This window comes from Carassius carassius, chromosome 8 (assembly GCF_963082965.1).
Source record: "Carassius carassius chromosome 8, fCarCar2.1, whole genome shotgun sequence".
NCBI lineage: Eukaryota > Metazoa > Chordata > Actinopteri > Cypriniformes > Cyprinidae > Carassius > Carassius carassius.
In genome coordinates this window covers 25,813,645-25,829,511 of record NC_081762.1, presented here as the reverse complement: position 1 = coordinate 25,829,511, position 15,867 = coordinate 25,813,645, and the positions used below count along the sequence as shown (strand labels likewise).

Genomic DNA, 15,867 nt, shown 5'->3' with positions numbered 1-15,867 from the left:
GATTATTAAAGAGTAAACAACAATAATGAGAGTTTTAAACCATGTGAAAGAAAATCATCTGAAGCATCTGATCCTGCTTTGTTACCCAAAAAGGAAAATTCTGTCATCATTTTCTCAACATTGTGCTGTTACAAACCTGGATGACATTCTTTCTTCTGCTGAACACACAAAGAAGACGTTTTCCATCACAACCACATAGCTTCTCCAAAAAAAGAGTCTCAGAGACATATGAAGATATGAAAGGTATGCATGTGCAATCACTTTCAGTTTTAGTCTGCGAATCTCACAATCTTAACAACCCAGACAATTAGCTGAATGGATAGAATGCTTTAAAAAAGAGCTGAAGAAGAGTCCTTTTTATTCAAATGCAATTATTGGCTTTTTAATGGTGGGTCTTGAGAAACTCGTGGAGATGGACTTTGCATATCCTTGTGATCCAAAGTTGAATCTGGTGTTTTCTGCAGCGTATTTTTTAGTTCCTGCTCTGTTCTCCAGCGCACTTATGTTTTTTATTCAAAGCCCTCTGTGCAAAACAACGTGTCTGCTCTCCACAGTAACCTGCATCATTCCAGCTTTTGTTTGGACCATGCTGCTGTTCTTTGATGGACAGTACTTTGCTTGTGCGATAACCTCCTGGGAAGGCATGACGGTCCACACTGATATATCTGCTTCAACAACATGGTGTCAGCCTTTGATCAGTTCTGAAAACATAATAATAATAATAATAATAATAATAATAATAATAATAATAATAATAATATATTATTGTTTCTGATACACTTTTATTATGATATCAAACACCACTGTTCTTATACATATATACATACAGTATAAACTCCAATGAAAGTGTATAGGGTAATGTAGGCTTATTATATAGTAATAGTGGTGCTGATACAAAAAAAAACATATTCAGCATTCTGTTTCATATAGTGGAGCCGATACGAACATTTCTATAAATGCAGAAAAGCCTCCATAATCTGGTTTGACAGATAAAAATGTTCTCTCGTCCATTTAAGTAAATCATTACAAAATTACATTTGAGAAGTGAATTTCAAACTTTAACACAAAATAATCTCATATGAAATAATAAATAACTAAATAAATGCATGTCCAACAGTGCAAATCACTGACAGATGTTTGACATGTTCGCTCTGCTCTGAAGTCTTGAAGGCGCTCTTTCACTGCGCATGCGCAGATGAGCGCCGCTCTCCTCACACAGCGCATGCGCAGTGAACTAGGTTTCTCGTCGCAAATGTCAGCGACACGGACAAACACTGACAGACTCTCTCAGCGGTTCAGTGTGAGGACAAGAAATGAGCGATTTCGACAGCTTTGACGTTCATTCTCAATAAAACAACAACAAGCTTAAAGCCGAAGGAACTGACGGAGACATGGAGCAGGAGTTTGAGGACATAGACTCAGAGGGCCGCTGGCAGACCCTTTATTTAGTAAGTAAAGCTAACACAGCTAGCATGCTAATGAGCCACGCAATCTACATGTAGCCGTAAGAGAAGTCTCTTTTTATCTCCCTGTGTCCTTACAAACGTTAATTCCGTGTGCTGTCACTGTTCTCCTTCTGACTGTTTGGTTGAATGAAATGAAAGTAAAGCTGTGAAGCCGTGAAGCCGTGAAGCCGGGATGTTATTGTGGTAACGGTAGTTCTGTTGTAAACTCCAGTGTTGTGAGTGAAACCGTAACTGTGCCCCAAAACCGAGTCAAACAACTAGAGTGAATACATGTCTGGGCATTGTAGTCTGATTAACTTTAACTTTATTATTTTAACGTTACTTATTGTTTTGTCATAACAACAGAAAGCACATTGACATAGTCTAAGAGAACGAAATCATAATGTATCGTAATGTAACTGCTTACTGTAAATAGCATTTTAAAGTGACATTAATGGCCAAAAAGGCTGATTTTGAAGGCAACACACTAGTTTTTGGAGCAGACTTTTTATGACAACAGTGCAACACATCCCCTCCGTTTATATGAATAACAGCTGTTCGCTATTTCTAACTGACAGGTTTATTATTATAAACAGAAAATGTTAGGTTTTCCTATTATCTCTGACTAAATGTGTTCCTAATCAAAACAACAACAGGACAGTATTAAAACTTTCATGCAGTCGTCTTTATATTTTGAATCCTACACATGTAAACAATGTGCACTTAAAAAGTATTTAATAATCATGTGTAATATAACTTGTTTATTTGCTGGGTTTTATTGTATTTATTATGCTTGCATTGTGTGTGTGTGTGTGTGTGTGTGTGTGTGTGTGTGTGTGTGTGTGTGTGTTTGCCATGAGAATAGCCTAAGATGCTAAAATGGCATTAACTAAAAATATACTATTAAAGTCTATTAAATTGTTTTCAAATTACAATTTAATAAGCATATACTTATATAGGCCTCGTTCAAAATTGTGTTGAGTGAGTTTGTCTGTAACTAAATAAACAACATGTAGCTTCCTTGATTTATGTTTCCAGTAATATTACGTTACTACTTCTGGAAGCTGTTCAATCGCAACTGACGTGATCAGCTAATTTCTTTTAAATGTGTTTTTCCTGTCCTGTGTTTACAGTAATGGGCATGGGCTTGGGCAGTTAACTGAAATTAAACTTGATGAACATGTATCAATTTATCAGTGATGACCTGATTTAACTGTTGTTTTGAAGCTCTTTTCCGGAAAATACTCAAGTGTTTGAATGTTTATTTTCCAGGAAATACGCAACCAATCACATGAATGTGCTTTCAAAGTGGCCAAGTATCCGGAGAATCGCAATCGGAACAGATACAGAGACGTGAGCCCGTGTAAGTAACGTCAGATTAGGATTCATCTCTTGTCATTGTAATGTAACTGGCCTCTAAGCCTCCGTTTGATGTTGTTTAACTTTTTCCAAACATATCAGTTGACCACAGTCGAGTGAAATTAGAAAACACAGAAAATGACTACATCAATGCCAGCCTGGTGTTGATGGAAGAAGCCCAGAGAAGATACATACTTACCCAGGTGAGCGGGTCCTTAAAATGTCATAAGTGCAGTTTTAAAGAGTTTCATTATTTCCAATTTCATTAAAATGGTCATTTTTAAGAGGTAAAAAAAAAACGTGAATCAAGATATGTCCTAATGTGAGAATTAAACTTAAGGCTGTGATCGAATAAAATCAATGTGAATGTTGCATGTTCTGTTGCACATTCTGCATACCTGTTAGTTTAGAGTTGTTCACAATAATTTGTTTTACGATAATTTTATTGGTGTTTTGTTTACACAACAAACTGTATCTGAAATTTAATATGAAGTAAATACTTGTAGCTTCATTTTTCCATGTCTCATGAAGGAAGAAATAAAAAACATTATGCATTCAGTATATATATTTTTTTTTCTAGCACAATAATCTGTTTATAGCCTTTATTTAAACACATCATTATTGCATAATCAATATCCAATGTTAATCAACTTCTATTTATTGATATATTAGTACATAAACTGATTTCAATACATATGTACATATTCTGTAAAAAATGTAGTCTTTAAAAAGTTCTTAGAAAGTCTTAAGTCTGATTTTAAAAACTGCAGAAAACAGATAATTTGGTTTATTTTGTGCATTTTATGAGAATGCGTGGAATAACAGCTTGACACTAAAACTATGACACTTGCTCTCATATGAATATGAGAAATCGGGGGCAGAAACAGTCATAGGACTTCAATAAATATTTTCATTGTTTTCAGAGCTAGAAAGGTTTTGTTTTGACTTGTGACTAAGATGCCTTAAGCAGACATTTTTGTCTGAAGTTATTTTCAGTGGACTAATTCCAGGGATGGTCTCCATATAGAAACCTGTGGTGAAATGGCTTTGCTCAGACAGACAGAACAGGACTGTAGACAACTTAGCAGCTTTTAATAAAACCTTTATCAGCACCATAAAGTTACCTTTGCTCCATCTCTGGCAGTTATTTTACAGAGATGTTACTACAGGATGAAGTAGGCAGCTGGTAGGTTTTACAAATGTCTGTTACAACCAAACTGTGTGGGTAGCATTTCGAAGGTCACACGCTCTCAAAAACATTAGTCAGCCATTTGAGATGCAGTTTGGGTTTGATATTTTTTCAGCAGTTGTGTAGGTGTGCTAGAATTTTTTGCATTACTTGATTTTTGCATAGGTAACTACTAGAGATGGTGCGAGACATGCTTTTCAAAATCAACCAGTCATAGTCGGCTCATCTGTCTTACGAAACCTCTGAAAAACTAGTCTGGAGTTTGGGTCAAATTTTCTGTATTACATAAGACACATTCTTTTGTCTATTGTGGCCCATCCCAACTAATTCTTCACTTGTGTGTGTGTGTTTCTGTATTGTCAGGGTCCTCTGAGAAATACCTGTGGTCACTTTTGGCTGATGATCTGGGAGCAGAAGACCAAAGCTGTTATCATGCTCAACAGAGTAATAGAGAAAGGCTCGGTAGGCGTGATTGATCCAAACCTTTTCTCCTTAGAAGCACCAGTCTAAGAGCTTTCAGCCTCCACACTCATTCATACTACAATGAAATGTAAAGTCTGTCTCTTAGTTCATATTACAGAGCTCAGCAGGGCCTTAGGTAGTCTATGTAAGCAGCACATCATTAAAGAACTAATATATGTGAAGAAAGTGCACTGTTGTTCTTGATAACTATTGAAAATAGTTAATTGAAATAAAACTTCAAATAACATAGATGGGGAAAATTTCCATAATAATAAGCATAGAATAACTAAAACTGCTTGAAAGTGCTAAAATTACTCAAACGTAAGCTGTGAAATAAAGCTAAATTGAAATATAAAAATAAAGTAATTTGTGGATTGATGTCAATAAATAAAATCTAAAAATTAAAGTTAATTCAAATAATTAAAACAAATCCATAAATGCAGTTTATATATTTTCTGATTAGCATGATTTAATGAGTGTTTAAAAAAATGTAAACATGATATTTGTAAAGGTTATTTCCCTTTTTGCAAAGATCATCTTTCTAAGATTATCTTTCTTTATCATCAACATCTCATCATCTTTATTTAGCATTGACTTGGTTATCATTGCAAATTTGGTGACAAATGCCATTAGTGGGTGTACTTGAAACTGTATGAGTAAAAAACATCTTAGACAGTTACATTAAAATAACCAGCCAGTGTTTTCACACAGTCATATATTTTTGGACATTGTAGACTGACCCTCTTATTTATAGTGAAGTCATAAGACTATCACAGAACGTAAGTAAAGCATCTCATGACTCTATGTAGGATCTTTGTTTTCTAAATCTTAATTAAGCACTGACCTTAGCACAGTCAATGCAGTCTTTACTTCTTTACCAGCCTTTGGGTTTCAATACATCATTTCAGGAAAGATCAGGAAGTTGTTAGCTTTTACAGATGAGTTTTAAACAAAGGAAATACATTTTCTGTTCTACTTTTCATTATTTATACACATACCTTACTGCAGGAAAAGTGTGCACAATATTGGCCGACACAAGAAGAGAGAGAGATGTCTTTCCGTGACACTCGATTTGTGGTAACACTAGTGTCAGAGGACATAAAGTCATATTACACCACCAGAGTGTTGGAACTCCAGAATACAAATGTAAGTTTCACACATTGACCACTGAAAGTCACGTTCTTGCTCACAGAATGCCATCTGATGTCTTCTCATGCTGATTTTAATTCCAATTCTATGGTGCAGTGATATTAATATTATATACAAATCTTGTCTGTTCTGTTTTGTTTATTTATCTTTTAATTGTTATTAATTTATCCTCTTAGACGGGGGAGACGAGACAAATCTATCACTTTCACTATACCACATGGCCTGACTTTGGCGTCCCAGAATCCCCAGCCAGCTTCCTGAATTTCCTGTTTAAGGTGCGAGAGTCGGGATCACTTGGGATGGACCAAGGTCCAGCAGTGGTCCACTGCAGTGCAGGAATCGGCCGATCGGGAACATTCTCTCTGGTCGACACTTGTCTCGTTTTGGTGAGTTGGATCAGTAAAACTAGGAATAAATAAAGAGCTTAGTTCCAAAACATTTAGTTTCCTGTGAATTATCTGGTCTGTATTGAAAAGTAAAATTTTAATTTTTTTGCAAAATGCGATATTCACAGAACTATTAGGTAGTGCTGGGCGGTAAACCGGTTCATACCAAAAACCGGTGTATATTTTTTCGTTACGGTGTTAATTTTGAATATACCGCCATACCGGTGTATTTAATTACTCAGCGTTCGGAACGAACGTTATGCTGCGCTGCGGCCGCGAGACACTGTTTCAGACGGACCTTTTACAATGTTGCACTTCTAAGCAGCGACTGCGAGGCGTGGTGAGGGTAAACACAGCAGTGCTCTTGTGTTACGTTATAACGCCTGTTTCACACACAGTCCGTCTGCAGTGCGTATTAACGGATTCCAGCTGTACGCTGCGTCGTCTGCAGCAGTGCAGTGATTGTTAACGTACTGAGTCTATTTTTGCTGTGCTGCAGGCGCTGAATTGAAGTGTGAAAGTGAAAGCGCATTGTTCGCGGGAAAAATGAACATGGATTGACATGGAAACGCAGCCACATGGGTTTTTGGCTAGGTTTAAAACAAGAAAAAAAACACTTTTAGATAAACAAGGAAAACAATATATATGTTCACTTTTATGGAAGCAGAAAACAAAGTTCATTAAGACCCGTGGGATTGCATGTGATAAAGATATATATATATATATATTTAAATCTTGTATATTATATATATATATATATATATAATTTTTTTTTTTTTTTTTTTTACATATGAAATCAAAACCAAAGCGGATCAGTAGCGGACTGCAAACGCATCCTGTGTGAAAGCACAATGAGTCCGTCCTGCGGACTGCATATGCACTGCGGCAGATTATGTGTGAAACAGGCGTTACAGCCAAAAAGAGGAGCCTGGTCTGTTGTTTGGAGGTTTTTTGGTTTCCAAAAATCCGACGTCGACCAAACATCCATTTTATGCAAGTGCTGTCAGGTTAAAATTGTCGCCAAAGGCGAGTCTTGGAATATCAACCAGCAGAAAATGCATTGTACACCTGATTATGCATTGAAAAAAAAAAGTCATAAACCGGAAAACCGGTATAATTTTGAAAAAAAACGTGATATACATTTTTGGTCAAACCGCCCAGCACTACTATTAGGTCAAGTTTTCTGCCTTTTCTCCAAACCGCAAACAAATGCCACTCTCCCTTTTTTGCAGAATGCGATATATCTGCTCAATCAATCACAGCGCACCATTCCACACACTGTAAACAGTAACAACCAATCACAGCGCACCATTCCACACTCTCTAGACAGTAACAACCAATCACAGCGCACCATTCCACACTCTCCAGACAGTAACAACCAATCACAGCGCACCATTCCACACTCTCCAGACAGTAACAACCAATTACAGTGCACCATTCCACACTCTCCAGACAGTAACAACCAATTACAGCGCACCATTCCACACTCTCTAGACAGTAACAACCAATCACAGCGCACCATTCCACACTCTCCAGACAGTAACAACCAATCACAGCGCACCATTCAATACTCTCCAGACAGTAACAACCAATCACAGTGCACCATTCCACACACTGTAAACAGTAACAACCAATCACAGCGCACCATTCCACACTCTCTAGACAGTAACAACCAATCACAGCGCACCATTCCACACTCTCCAGACAGTAACAACCAATCACAGCGCACCATTCAACACTCTCCAGACAGTAACAACCAATCACAGCGCACCATTCCACACACTGTAAACGGTAACAACCAATCACAGCGCACCATTCCACACACTGTAAACGGTAACAACCAATCACAGCGCACCATTCCACACTCTCTAGACAGTAACAACCAATCACAGCGCACCATTCCACACTCTCCAGACAGTAAAAAACCAATCACAGCGCACCATTCCACACTCTCCAGACAGTAACAACCAATTACAGCGCACCATTCCACACTCTCCAGACAGTAACAACCAATTACAGCGCACCATTCCACACTCTCTAGACAGTAACAACCAATCACAGCGCACCATTCCACACTCTCCAGACAGTAACAACCAATTACAGCGCACCATTCCACACTCTCCAGACAGTAACAACCAATTACAGCGCACCATTCCACACTCTCTAGACCGTAACAACCAATCACAGCGCACCATTCCACACACTGTAAACAGTAACAACCAATCACAGCGCACCATTCCACACTCTCTAGACCGTAACAACCAATCACAGCGCACCATTCCACACTCTCCAGACAGTAACAACCAATCACAGCGCACCATTCAACACTCTCCAGACAGTAACAACCAATCACAGCGCACCATTCCACACTCTCCAGACAGTAACAACCAATCACAGTGCACCATTCCATGCAATCTAGACCGTAATGGCAGCTCTTTGAATACACCCGGCTTCTAGTTTCAGATTAAGATGGAAATAATTCAGATGCATTTAATACACAGCTGTAGATCAGTGACAAGCTTTGCTATATCGTGTTCATTAGATGAATCGCATTCGATTATGAACGCAAGGTGTTTTTATTAATGCCATTTATGTTTTTGTCAATACAACACATAGCATTAGTCAACTAAATGAATTTAATATGGCAAAGATGATTGCACTTGGAAGTTGAATGTAAGGGAAATGTCATTTTGGCATTTTTGTGGACTAATGTAATGTTGTTCATGATGAAACTTTATTATATTGCTGTAATTAATTCATAGCATTAACAAGATGACCCGTTGAATTCATTTTGGGAGTGATGACTGATGAATGTATTTTTAGTCCAGTGCCTGTATATAAGATTAATATTGACCAAGTTCAGAGGCTGTCATATGTGGAGCAACTTAATATTTTGTGTATTATCATCAGTTTCAATATGAAAATTAGCTTTTGAGAAGAAAAAAAGGATGATGATAGTGGTTTTCATCTTGCCACTTTCTTGTTAAAGAAAACACATTTTTTTACTCAAATTAAACAAAATTGATTTATTGCATTTTGAAACCAAGCTCTTCAAATATAATAATGCGTTTTTCTTCTGTCATAGCAATTTTCAGTGTTGCTACGGACTGTAAGTCACTGAAAGTCAGATTTTTTGTTATATGGAATCATAAAAGACAATATAATTACTTCCAAAGCTTTTGTAATATCTGATTTGAAGCACTTTAGCCTTTATATAAACATAGTGTGTCCAAAGATAAGATAAGGTAATATTATTAAATATCAAGTGTTTCCAAAAAGGTAAACCATCTGGGACTAACATATTTGAGTTAGACAGTGATATTATACAGTCTCAAGTGATTAGACTACATATACCCAGTGTTATCATGAGGTTTAGCACTTGTGTCTGTCACCCATTCAGACTTGGAGGTAATTAACCACTGCTTTTCTTTTCCGCTATGGCTGATGTGTTCAGATGGACAAAAGGAAAGACCCACTGGCGGTGGACATCAGAAAGATTCTCCTAGACATGAGGAAGTATCGAATGGGTTTGATTCAGACCCCCGACCAGCTGCGTTTCTCCTACATGGCTGTGCTGGAAGGTGCCAAGTACATTATGGGAGACTCCTCTGTGCAGGCATGTCATCACTAGAGTATTTCCAACAGTTATTATTATCCGGACACTGGACTAGATGTACTGTGTTTGTGTTTATGCTGAAGATATTGTTTTGGATATTCATGTGTGTGCAGAAACAGTGGCGAGAGCTCTCCAGAGAGGACCAAGAGCCCCTGTCCGAGTCTCCCCCGCCGCCACAACCTCCCAAATGCACAGAACGCTTCAACGGCAACAAACTGTCTCATCTGGAGGACGGGATGGACCCGAAGACAGGAAAGAAAACAGGCCTGGAGACCCCCAATAAAGAATCAGACAGAGATGCTGGAACAAAGTATGTAGCAAGACACCATATATGTTACATTTTCTGTTTCCAAACATGCATGCTGCCAATAAGGAATCAAGCACGATTTCAGATGCTGGATTATTTAGTTGCCAAATGAATTCCAGCTGCCACTGACTTGCACTAACATCTCTACTATGTTAAGACTGTGTCTTAAGAACTAGTCTGTCCAGCTAGCACTTCACCAACGGGTAATCAGTTTTATGTTTTATGCAAATGACTATAAAAAGTAATGACAAGTCTCCAAAACAAATTATATGACTTGCTTGTAAGACTAGTCTAGGCAGTTTATGCAACCGGTCGGGCACAGGATTATTTTAGCATTTGTTTAGTGTTTTAAAACAGTCGCATTACAGATTTGCTTCTAGAATGAGATGAATCTCAATGAAATGAGTGTCAATTTGTCATATTACACCATACAAAACAGACTAAGAAATATGTGGTTTTAAGAAAAAGAGGCATGTTTACATTTTTGCCTTGTTTGGTGGGTTTTTTAACACACATTTTAAACAAACATCTCCTTACATTACAGTAATGTCTTTTTTTTAATACATGCAGGTATTACTTAAAAATATGCAGATTTAAATCTGTATTACAGTAATCTTGTTTTACTGTAAGAATATATGAAACCATTTTGTTTTAGAATAAAAGCTACACTATCTAGAGAAATTATGATAATGAAAATTTGGGAAGAAATGTGATTGACAAGAAAATAATGTCACCATGAAAAACATCAAAATGGTCCTAAAAAGACTTTTTTTTTTTTTTTTTACTGTTTTATTATTTCCTTTTGATTTGGAGTTAAATTTTGCAACGAGATTCACCCAATTTTTGTCATTAATCCATTAAAACATTTCCCATAGTGTTGACACCATGTATTATCCATCTTCACCGTGAAGTCTCATCTCTTCCATGTTTATCTTGAGGTTTGACCCAACAAACCACAGGACAAATACAACAAGATATTCTGTCACTGGCTGTTTTATTTCTTGGTGCTGTTACTTTGTTTTATTTTTTGTTTCTGTTTGGCCAGAGTCTTGCATCTATTGATGGCAAATAGGAAAATTACTTTTTACTGGAAATGAGACCTTGTTAAAACTGTGTTAGAGTATTCGATTTTCAGCTTCTATACACTTTTATTTTCTATTTCTCCAGTGCTCGCAAAAGACAACGAGATGAGAAAATGTCCAACCCCACGCAGAAGACTCAGAAGCAGACAAAACCCAGGATCACCGACCCTGATAAGAAAAGAAAAAGGTGAAACTGTCTGGATGGAATGTGTGTGTTATTTTTTATTATGGTGTTCTACTCCTCAATGACACGATGAATCATTTCAACATGTCTGTTCATGTGTATGCAGTGTCGTATAATACCACAGATGCCTCAACCCACTCAGTTCTCATAATGTCACTTGGCGTTTAGTATCTGAGATGCTCGTGCCTCACTACTGTATGGTGAAGATTTAGTCTTTGGCCCATTTAGAGATCAAGCCATTTGTGGACTTGTGTTATCAGAGTATACAGCGGTTGAATAAAATAATCTGAACACCTGGGAAATAGGCAGTATTTCTTTATTAAAGTGTTTTTCTGCCTTTTAGATGTTATACAGCTTTAAACCTTAGAATAGACTCATACATCTTCTGAATGGTCTCCATTTGAATGTTGTGTATAAAAGCATCTTCCCGCTGTTGAAAGAGGGAACAGGCTTCTCACTCCACTCTCCGAAACTAATCAACAGTGGTTTAATAATACTTAAGTTAGCTGATTGTCGGGCAATTTGTCTGACAAAATAGTTTAGGTATTATTCATGACTCCATATTATTTGCATTTCATCAGTGGTTTCTGTGAATAAGTATGAGCAGTTGCAGCTCTTTCACAGATGTTGGCTTTGCGAAGTTCTCTGTCATCAGTTTTTGTGGAAACAGGTTCTTCAAAGTGAATATTAAGGTTTGCTATCACTTTGCTGATGAAGTCTAGTCATGCTTTGTGTATGCATTGCTGTCATAATTGTATAAACTATTTTCTCAACACAGCTTATATCACAACCTACAGAATAAAGACAACGAAAAGATAATCACAACATTTGTCTTTTCACTGTAGCCTGCGCAGATGAGATTAAGCCCTATAATAATTGGATCTTCTTCATATTATTTTGTCCAACCAATATGCTAGTGTTTCTTGTTTTGCTCAAACTGTTGCATTGGGAGTCAGTTATATCAGATGAGTTATATTAGAGGAGAGTTTTGCTATATATTATATATAAATATATTATTTGTTGATTATAAAACTTGATTAATCGATTATTAAATGTAAATGTGTTTGTCCAGTACAATGGCAGATAATTATTTTGGATTATTTTGTGTGCGTTTACAGTATCCCCCATCACAAGTGATCTAAATTGGTGCATGTGACAGACAGAGAGGGCGAGATTTAAGAAAACCGTCTGTAGGTGTGACGCTCTGGTCTAAATCGAGTTGCTTTGAGTTGGTTAGTGGGATGCTGATGCAGTCAGACTGAGGGTGATCATCACTCTGATGGCCTATTTTAGAAGATATTTTAAAATGTGTCATTTTCATGACGAGCTGATTTCCCCCCTGTATGCTCATTGCTGTAAACAGTGATATAAAAAAAATGCTATGATGGTCTATACAACTGTACTTTACGAATGACCTCAATTTAATGTCATTGCTTGCTTATTACAGTGAGTTTTATTTTTACATTACACTGATGAGAATTTTGGGGGAACATTTAAAAGAAATAGTCTTAATTTTCTTTAGCTAATAGGCCTATATGATTTCTTATTTTTATCTTTGTATTTTTGGGGTGAAATATAAGCCAGCCATTTTTATGAGATCGATCCTTCGGTGATTTTGAAAAAACTGAGGTCATGTTCCATTTGATCAGTGAGTTGAGTCAGGTCCGCGTTGTGTAATTGTGTCTTGTATTGTGGTTGCAGTCTGGGCTGTATTTGCTGTACGTGACACAGCGAGTGCTGCCCTGTTGGGAATGAGGCAGCAATGGCGCATCTGCAGGATTTTTGTAAAGACGAGCTTGTCCGGGCTTCTCAAAATCCTCAGGCTGTACGTGAGAGTCAGACACGGGCCTTGTGTGCTGTGATGATGTGCTGGTTTGGAGCTTGCTGCTGTTCTCATGACCGTGGCTGTTGGCGTTTAAGACTAAGCTTCAGCATGGTGTGATGTTTTGCTGCTGCTTTTTCCCCCCACAGATGTAGACGTTTGCTTTCTCTAATTGAATGAGATTAAATTGTGATCTCAATTGTGATCTAATTGAAACAAAAAAACCTAAGTCTTTTGAGGGGTGTTTATTTGTGCTGAGCTTTAATTGTGATAGATACATGGCAGAGCTTTTTAGCTCTTGGCACAGCCTCAGTGCAATAATACTTGAATTGTGTCTGTGTTTGTGTGTGTGTGTGCGTGCGTGTGTGCGCCCTGGGAGGTATGTTGGTTGGGGATTGCAGAACTAATTTTAATATTAGAAACCATACTAGTTTTTAGGTATTAGTGAGATGCCAGATATATTAGTCTTTGTATTTTTAAGCTGTGATCTTTCCCACGATTCTGACAACAAAAGAGACAACCAAAACAAAATATGTAATTTACTTCCATCAGTTTCTGACTTAATGTTTTATTAATGAAGGTGAATAAAGATTCGGGTGAAATAAAGATAGACAAAATAGTCTAAACCAGTGCTTCTCAACTAAAGCAACTAAAAAAAAAAGTAAAAAAGTACAACACTAAACTGACATCATAGATTTAATTTTTATTACAACAGAAGTACATATCAGCCCTGATAGGAAAGCCTTTCAATGTATTCTCAGACTAAGGGGATCAGAAAGGTTGAGGACCACTGGTCTAAACTCACTCATCATTTTAATTAACCACTGAAGGCCAAGGGGAGAATAAGGGTATAGATATTAATATAAATATATTGGTAACAATATACCAATACTGAATGCCATTTTGCAACCGTAATCATAAGAGCTTGGTCCGTATCGGTCTTTAAAGTCCCTGCTGCATGGTGGGACATTGACTACCTATTATTCCTAATAGACTGTCAATCAGAGACAGAGCTTAAAAGAAAAACTGTGCAAATATTGAATGTGCCACTTAAAGGGATCGCCCAAAAAATTAACATTCATGCAGCACAGATGCAGGAGAAATGTATCTGCACAGGATGCATTAGTTTAAAGTTAAATGCATGCAACTGTGAATGCAAAGTTGCCTGTAATACTGGGATATTAAACCTGCTTGGTCTGTTTCTATTGACTAATCAGAGTAGATGTATTTCAGCATGGATTTGAAGTGACAGAATCGAATTGCATTGTGCATTTTTGAATCATGAGGGGGTTGGCGATATTCAGCCTCATTCCTAGGCTTAATCCTCAAAAAATGCCTTCATTGTCTGTTATGTTTAACATAGTTGTTCACGAGGTACCAGCAAGAATTGCTTCAGTTCCCACTTGTGTTTTGGAGCTCAGAAGCCCATGTCCCTAATAGGGAACGTCAGCAATTCTGCTGTGTGTTCATAGAAGAGTGTCAGTCCTGCAGGTTTAGAACCGAACGAGGGCAAGTCAGTGTTTTTTGGGTGAAGTAGCCCTTGTGATTGAAATATGACATATTTGACTGTGATTTGTGATTGTATTGACAGAGCGAGAGCAACCAGTGACTCCTAACTCCATGGCAACCTCAGCAAGAGATCTTCATCCCATAATGCTCTCCCATCCACCCGTGTTTTCAGAAGTCGTTTACAGCATGAACTCCTCGAGAAGGTTTCTCCACTCCGAACAACAGCACACACCAGCAATATAACTGTGGGTGAAACGCCGTAATATCAACAGGACAGCGCGTCGCCACGGTTTGGATTGGTTTTAATTTCATTGGACCTATTTTGTCTTATTTTTTATTTAGCTTTTTGTTTTGTTGGAATAAGCAGCAGGATCTGAAGTACATCTATGCATTTCTAATGCTGTTCACACATTGTATTTTTAGACAACTTTTTTTCAGAGGCAAAATGAAATGCTCTATTTTTATATGAAATTACTTGAAATTTCCTATCATATCTACAGGGCTTTATGCTCAAATCCAGTTTGTGAGATTGGTAAATGACATCTTGGAGTGCTCACAATGTGTACATAGTGTACCTTATGAGATGTAAAAAACTAAAATTTGTGATTGTACAAAAATGATGAAGACATTGCATTTGGTTGAGACCCACAGAACAAAGCAGCAGTGTCTGAAGAGTCTTACTTTCCTTTATCTAAGAGTAGGATCCATGAATAAAACCGCTATCATTTAGTTTCTGTAACAATGCGTTGTTTCATTCTCTTCTTCCAAACAGTCACACGACAGGCTAAAAATGACTCATTTACTTGTCTCTGAAGACTAAACTAGTCACATGGTATCATATTACACCGGTTAAATTTCATAAGACATGTCCAGTTCATAATTCACACCAAAATAAGACCATGTTTGAGAGATTTAAGAACTTTTGGGCTATTTTCATTACAGTTAAGCACATTTACTATAATGAAAAGATTTTATACATATATATATACTAACAAATTTTGTAAAATGCTACTGTGAATAAATTTTATGATGAAAATAGTTCTTGTTTAGGAGTGAAATGTACTACCATTCAAAAACATTTTATGTTTAATGTTTTTGGAATTCTCTTCTGCTCACCAAGGCAACATTTATTTGATTTAAAAAATGTTTTACATATTGTAAAATTTAATTTATTCCCGTGAAGCTGAATTTTCAGCATCATTACTTCAGTCATGATCCAACAGAGATCATTCTAATAAGCTGATTTGCTGATCTTTTCAGTTGAAAAGTTTTTTTCTGGATTTTAGTGACAGAAAGTGACGTGACAATCAGCCAAGTATGGTGACCCATACTCAGAATTCGTGCTCTGCATTTAACC

The 15,867-nt window shown here is 37.1% G+C and overlaps 1 protein-coding gene across 1 annotated transcript; it reads left to right on the top strand.

Annotated features, from left to right (window-relative positions):
* The first annotated feature begins 1,228 nt into the window (after positions 1-1,228).
* On the top strand, positions 1,229-15,109 carry LOC132145647 (tyrosine-protein phosphatase non-receptor type 2-like). Its single transcript, XM_059556803.1, has 10 exons — positions 1,229-1,448; positions 2,718-2,808; positions 2,907-3,007; positions 4,357-4,455; positions 5,464-5,601; positions 5,781-5,990; positions 9,445-9,606; positions 9,720-9,916; positions 11,081-11,182; positions 14,593-15,109. Exons 1-10 carry the CDS (start codon positions 1,392-1,394, stop codon positions 14,615-14,617), a joined length of 1,182 nt encoding a protein of 393 aa, XP_059412786.1. The 5' UTR covers positions 1,229-1,391; the 3' UTR covers positions 14,618-15,109.
* The last annotated feature ends 758 nt before the right edge of the window (positions 15,110-15,867 follow it).

What these genes read in the sequence shown, in the direction of transcription:
- LOC132145647 (XM_059556803.1), top strand. Translation starts at nt 1,392, where the DNA reads ATGGAGCAGGAGTTTGAGGACATAGACTCAGAGGGCCGCTGGCAGACC. An exon ending in GAGTAATAGAGAAAGGCTCG is followed by an intron (nt 4,456 to 5,463) that starts GTAGGCGTGATT and finishes ACCTTACTGCAG; the next exon opens with GAAAAGTGTGCACAATATTG. An exon ending in TGGGAGACTCCTCTGTGCAG is followed by an intron (nt 9,607 to 9,719) that starts GCATGTCATCAC and finishes ATGTGTGTGCAG; the next exon opens with AAACAGTGGCGAGAGCTCTC.